Genomic DNA, 7,328 nt, shown 5'->3' with positions numbered 1-7,328 from the left:
GCCTATAGACAAGCTGGCTTCCGAACCGGAGCTTAGTACCGTGGTAACACTGCCGGTCACGAAACATGCCCACCCACCGGTATTCCCCCTCGCTCAGCAATTGAGAGTGATTTTCGTTTTTTTTTCTCCCGACCTACTTGTGGCACCGCTTGCTCCTCTCCACCGGTGTGATAGAAAAGATCTTACTCGGGAGATACGGGCAAAATCATGACGGCAAAAAAATTTCGCTCACTCGCAGAGTAAGATCAACTGCGCTACGTGAACTGTGTGGCGGAAACTTTCATCGGAGAAAGCGCGGTATCGCGGTGCGCGAATGTTGTCTGTCGTGTCTTTCCTACGAGCATCGCTCTTGACTCATCTACGACTCTGTTCATGGAACTTCGTGCGTGGAACTTTTGTAACCTTCGTCTGCAATGCACCTGCTATGTCGTGTCTGCTGGTGGCTTTCGCCGAAGTGATAGATGATCGTATACCACCTCACGGACAGTGTGCTGTGCCTTTAGTGTCCCCTTTTTCACCTTTTTTTCTTCTTTCATCTCATAGATTCAGAAGATGCACTACAACGCGCGGCGTAGTGTTTGAGTCCCGCTTGCAACGCAACAGCCACTCGCTGTAATTCGGAGAGGTTTCTAACCCATTCGACAATGCCAAGCTACTCGAGTCCTTTCTTTCTTCTTTTTTTGCTCTTTCTTTGTATGCCGGGAAAAAACACTTCAAGAGAGGATGAAGAATGATGAGATAGATTATTGTTTACAAATTAAGCAATCTTGACGCATGATCTTACTTTATCAACTTCAGCGTCGTAAGAGAACACCGATATTTTTCTCCCCCCCCCCCCCCTTTTGAGGACTCGTTACCGTAAGGCATAGCGTTCTGAAGGTTGCCATCGAAACGTCGCCATGCGCGTTATTAGACTGTCATTTACACCAGCAACAATCGTGCGTGCATAGAAGCTGGCCACTGATCGTTCAAAGACATTTCTGAAAGAATGTATACAAGGCGGATGCACTTGATGCGGCACCCAATGTTCCTGACAACATTGTGCTTAACGTTTGTGGTGCAAATGTGTTTCGGACTTCCTGGCAAGGCGAATCTTGAGAAGGACGCTTTCATGGGGCCGGTAAGTTTGCATTTCTTTAATGTAAAGCGTAAGAACCGATTATGTGTTTTGGTGTCGAGTACGTGGGAAGACTTAGTAGTATATCTTTCACGCTACAGGCGCGTATTAACCGACCTACTCGGTCATTCATGTGGTAGGTTATAAAAGGGTAGGTAGTTTTAGAATAGGGATCGTGGGGATAGAGGACCCAAAACGCAAGCGCTAGGCAGGGCACTTTAAATTCATTAATGAACTCATTAATTAGGAAATTTCGGGCAAAAGCGCGAGATCAGAATGAGAGACCACGTTTGTTGAAAGCCATCCCACGTTTAAAAAAAACCTGAAACACTCACGTACGTAAAGATATCCGCCCCCGAATTTTGATATGCAAATGAGCCGAAACCTCGTCGACATGGAATGCAGGGGATAGCCCTCATTTCATGTCAGAGGGTCATGCGTCATGCGATTTTGGAAGATGGAGATTGATTTTGGAGATGATTGGAGTTGGTGCCGACTTGCGGGTCACATAAAACCGCTTTCCCCTCCAGACAAGCCTCCCTCGGCGGCGAAGGCGACGCGCTTCTTAGGAGGGGTTTTCCTGTCTCTGCTCATTTGCGTATCAAAATTCGGGGATGGTTATCTTAACGCAGGTCCGCATTTCATGATTTTTGAAAACGTGGAATGGCTTTCAACTAGGATAGTCTCTGATTGATCATCCCTCGCTTTTGCCCGATGTCCGCGTATCAAAAAGTTAATTAATGAATTTTAGGTAATCAGTCGTCTTAAAGTTGCATACTTTCTTCGAGAGGATGTTAGCCCGACCTTAGAATTTAATTGCAAAAAACAACATCTATGCAGCTCTCTTTGCTTTTCTTAAATAAAAATTCTGTAACGGATAAAAAAAAACCTATATAATGCACGCACTGCATGCAATGCAATGCAATAGGGAAAAGATTTCCATTTGTAAACATTGCGTCGTTAGAATTAAAAATGATATGGGAATCCGTAAACCAGACTTGTGCCCGTTACTCGGAAAAAGTAATTGACTACCGTTACCGTTACTTCTACGAAAATTGATTACCGTTATCAATTACTCGACTCCAAATGTAATTGAGTAACGAGTAGCAAAGTAACGCGCTGCGCTGCAAGAAAAAAAAGAGTACTTTTACTCCTTTTGGGAACTAAATGCATTGCCACGAAAACTAGTCCCTTTCGGGAGTAAATGCATGGGAGTAAATGAATGTCACAAGTACATAATGCGTGCCAAGTACATAATTCGTGTGCATGCATGAGAATACTTTGAAGCAAACCGTCAACCGTGATATATCGAGTGATATGAAATCTTGCGCCGTACGCAGGGCACAATTCGCGAAGAAAGATGCCTTAACTGTTTCTTACTCTGTGTGGCTGGACAATTGCTACCTTGCCTGAGTTGTACAGCCTTATGCCATCAAATTGACCGAGGGCAATATTGACGTAGACTGTTGCATTCAGGAGACCACTCGCGAAGCAGTGACAATTTGCAGTCCTGGGGATTAAATGTCGGGACTAAATGTCGGCTTAGGGGACTAAAATGGGGAGTAATTGCAGTCTAGGGGAGTAGAAGCTGCAATTACTTCCCGTTTTACTCCTTTTTTTCTTAAAGTGTACTCCAGTCGTTACTCTACACTACATTCACGCAAACTATACCCATCCTCGTGTGCCTCAGAGAGAGAGGGAGAAAAAAAAAGGTCCGCAGCGGAACAGCTGAAATAACACCAAAAACAAAAACGCGTTGGACAGGTAGATCTGTAATTCTACTGTATTTATCGCCCGGGGAGACGTTGACCCGATTGTGGAAGAACATTGCGTGGAACTTCCACATGGCTCACTAAAGCTTCAAAGCTTCAGGCACAACCACACTGGTGCAGGGAGAGATTAGGGACAGAGACATTGAAATTCTAGAACGTTATTACAATGACCTCCGCTTGCTATACTGGAACGGCCCAACAAAGGCTGACGGCAGGAAGGGCTTGACTTGGGGCAGAACATCTGAAAGATAAGTTTATCTTTGCTGGAAAAGTAATCGATTACTCCAAAAATTACTTTGACAGTAAAGTAACTGGTTACTCGAAAAATTACTAAGAAAGGTAATTGATTACAAGTAACGCAATTACTAGTAACGCGTTACGCACAAGTCTGCCGTAAACGTAAAATACGCGAAGAGGTCGGTACAGAACTGCTCCCGAAGACTCCACACTCATCATCTGCACGATTTCACTTTTCTTTCATCTCCGGGGGACGTGCAGACTATGGTTAGTAGGGAGAGAAACACGTAACTAATCCGGAAAAGGGGGAAAGACAAAATTAGCTTTAATCAGCTTGTTCCTTCCACGATGCCTTGACCTCTCCGTTACATCCTCCACCCTCCCCCTCTTCTGTGCTTATAAAGCGAGTATATATAGTAGTAACCGTGCGTAATCACGATTGAGGATTCGCCTTATCTCATGGATAATCGAGAACGCATTGCGTATGCAGAGCGGCTCGGTGTCTTCGGTCGGCACGACTGGTAATTCTGACGCGTTTTAAGCGCAATTTTCATTGACTAATGGTAGACCGGATCATAACCAGGCAACGAAACTAAACTAAACCAGGATAAGCATCGTCGCCATTAACTATACTCTCATAGAACGTGAGATGCGCTGAGAACCTCTCAGTTGAAATGTAGCAGATACCGACCAAAGGATGTGTTATCTCAATATAGGGCCAAGTGACCTTCCAATTGCTCCTTATACAGTACTAACTGACGAAAGCAGCACTCCGCTTCCTGATAGAGACAGAACGCATGACTTGCCTTCAGAATTATAGTGAATCACATTATAGAGACGAATTACCTGTGAGTTTCTTCCTCCTTCTCTTCTATTTTTTCCCTTCCCCCAATCTTTTTTTTTCCTTTTTTTACTGAAACAAACATGTACACTCCCCCAACCATTCATCCCTAACCAATAACCGATTTAGTAACGCAGAGCAGAATACGCATGAAAGATGAAAGTCACTGAAAAGGTTAGCCAGCTGTAGGCCTCAGTACATCAGTTCTTTCACAGAATACGCATGCCTCTGACTGTCCATCCCATTGACACACATGCATTTCCCGTTTCTTACGCTCCTGTAGCAAGTCAATAAATTGCAGAATGGTCCTAAATTTTATTTAGCAGGTACACACTGGTATGTAGATGTCATTGCAACAAAAACACTAAAAAGGGGATAATTCGACTTATCCCCTTATTGCATACAGAGGTTCAATTTCAGTTGAACAGGACATTCCAGCTTCAACAGCCGTAGCTTTATATGAAGTTCTGACAGCTATATTGACCCGTCGGTGCAAGTTGTGCTGGAGAGTATAATATTGTCCTCGTAGATATGGAGATGCCGTAGCATATTAAATGTACTCTGAGCAGAAATCGAGAAGGAGTATTACACGATTCCCCGCGGGGCGGCGCTGTGTTTCAATATTATCACTTTGCTTCGTGTTCGTGCTACTAAAATGCACCTTCAACAAAAATATTCTGCCGATATTTCCCGGTACGTTTTGTCAGTATTCACATTGTGAACAGTCATATACAGAAGAAAGTAGATTCTTCAAAATTCGAAATACAGGAGGTATTACGATCCTTTGAACTCAAGCATTCCATGCACATTCTTTTTCTTCTTAGTTGATGTTGACGAAAAAATAAAAATAATGGGGAGACAACGGCAACAACAGATAAATTAATGGTGATGAATGGGGAATATAATAGGGAGAGATTGAATTCGTCACACGGTAAATTCGGGTACTCCCATAAATAATAATAATAATATCTTTATTCACAAAGATGTGAAACAGACCATCGCAACACCCCCCCCCCCAAAAAAAAAGAAAAATTAGATTTAAATACTAAAAAAATAGAAAATCAAAACTCGCCGCTTTCGCGCTAACAGGCGCTAATGTGAGCACTGGACAGCTCGACAGCGAATAATTGGGAACGATCCAAATCGGGAACGGTGGCGTTGGGGCTCCATTTCGCTGGTTTTCACCACCTCCCGTGGCCTATAGGTAGGGTTCCGAGTTTTCGGTTTTTATTTTTGGGCCGATTCGGCGTATGTTTTTCGGTGCTTATTTTTTCCCCACGAAATCAGCGTTTTTCTATGTTTTTCTATGTTTTTCCTGGCGTGAACATGGTTTATCCGACAGTTATCGGCTAATAGAAATCACAATATGATTTCAGCATGACGCTCATTCAACATGGCGTCGTTCGCTGCGGTGGCGTTTTGCGGCTAAAGAAAAGTAAACGGACATTTTTCACAACCATCGTATTTCTGTATGGTTTTCGGGCTTCTGCATCAACAGCTTGCAGGTCATGTGCAGCAATTTATCTCTGTCATGTCCTGGAATGTACCTCTGTGTTCGGTGTTTTTCGGTTTAAACCGAAAACGCGGAACTATAGGTGACTGCGATGGTGGCGTTCCACGCCGAGACAGGGAGGTGACCGTGGTTCGAATTCGGGCCCCGGCAGGGTGTTTTCCCTGGGTTTTCTTCAGACGCTTTAAGACAAATGTCGGCACGATTCTCTGTGAAGTCGGCCCAAGACGCACGACCTCTCTTGCGATATAGACGTGATGTTGCACGCCTCAGCGTGGCCGACTATACGGCGAGCAGTTCCACCCCTACCGTTGGTTTGGCTCATTGGATTCTCAACAGCTAGGGCTCATAAACAGTCTGCAGGGCTATCAGAGTAAGGCCATGCGAACGCTATACAGGGCAAAGCAATCACCAAATGCACCTGTCGCTAAAAACATGAGGGCGTTGAGAGGGGAATTAAAGGGACGGGGCGACTGTTTTTTGTGCGTCGTTTCCCGGAGCGCTCTGAAAGGATGCGAAAAGTGAGCGGCAATTTGCGCGGTCCGAAATGGGATATTTTCCCCCTTTTTTTTCCCCGCTCCTTACTTTTGTACCACGAAATGGATTTTTCAGTGGTGAGCTAAACCCGACTCGTACTTCCCGAATCTGTCGAAGAAATGTTAGGTTGACTATATAGCCAATTTCCGGACTTTTCCCATGGCGAAAAATTTATAAAAGTGTTCTCACACGATGGAAAAAAACTCTCTGAAGGCGAATACCGTTGACCCCCGTAATTTTCCGACGTGTAGATTGTTAAATATAATTTTTTGACACGTAACGTGAGACACCCTGTAGAGCTGACAGTCCAATTCCATAGTCCTATCCAATCTAATCATTGATTGATTGATTGGTTGATTGATTTAAAGAAAAAATAAAATGGAGATTTTGGCTTCACTATCTAATCATCTTCTTATCATATCGGGCACTGTATGGGCAGGTTCTAACCGGAGGTCACCATAATGGTGACTTTTAGTGCATCGTATAAGGGATAGCGTTGGTGGTTCTGCGCATGCGCAAAACATAAAGAGAACTTCGCGCAGTGCGCGGGACCACCGCGCTATCCCTTGCGTACGCGAAGGTGATAGCGTACGATAGCGTACTAAAACCCACGAATGGTACTTACACCTAAGTGTAAGATGAACAAATACCACTTACACCAGTTGTGTCAAAGAACGCAGCCGCAACGCCGTTCTTATACGCCGAACGCCATTAGAGTCATTGCTTTGCAAAAAAAAAAAAAAGAAAGAAAGAAAGAAAGAAAGGTACGCAGGAGGTTTGATCGTGGGGAGTGGAAAGTTCATAAAATAATAACATTTACACCCTGCAGACAGCAAAGTAACTGTCAGACAAATCGCTAGTGCTTTTGCGAAACTGCAAGTCAGACGGCTGCTTGAGATCGCTGGTAATTGCAAACTGTCCATATCACTTGCGAGACGTTTTACGAAACCTAATCCTGACTGTTCCTCTATGTTTACGAAGTGGCGAAAGCATGTGGATTTTCTTCCGCGTAATCCAACGTGTAGCTTAAAACGAACACTATAAGAGCGTTCAGCCATTATAGCAGAGAAAAAAGCACCAAACCTCACTGCGCTTCTACTAAACCTATTATTGAACGCACCTCTGTGCGAGACAGGACCAACCTCTATGGGATCAGCGTTGCATAACTCGGCGTCCCCAGCTATACTTTTAGACTCTGTGACGCTGATGAAACACTGCACTTTTTCCTCCATTGAGGGTTACCGCCTTCACCCAACTTTCTCGGTATTATTTTTTACATATCCCCCTGCCTCACGCTTTACTGTACACGGAATG

The 7,328-nt window shown here is 44.2% G+C and overlaps 1 protein-coding gene across 1 annotated transcript in view; it reads left to right on the top strand.

The window, feature by feature from the left end:
* Positions 1–956: 956 nt before the first annotated feature.
* The window catches only part of LOC135400040 (lysosomal acid lipase/cholesteryl ester hydrolase-like), a 44,693-nt gene continuing 38,321 nt past the window's right edge, over positions 957–7,328 (top strand). The window contains exon 1 of the mRNA XM_064631784.1: positions 957–1,120. Coding sequence (XP_064487854.1) covers positions 989–1,120 — 132 coding nt within the window. The 5' untranslated portion in view covers positions 957–988. The remainder of the gene's footprint in view (positions 1,121–7,328) is intronic.

The sequence above is a fragment of the Ornithodoros turicata genome, chromosome 7, assembly GCF_037126465.1.
Source record: "Ornithodoros turicata isolate Travis chromosome 7, ASM3712646v1, whole genome shotgun sequence".
NCBI classification, from domain to species: domain Eukaryota; kingdom Metazoa; phylum Arthropoda; class Arachnida; order Ixodida; family Argasidae; genus Ornithodoros; species Ornithodoros turicata.
This window is presented reverse-complemented; position numbering and strand designations above follow the sequence as displayed.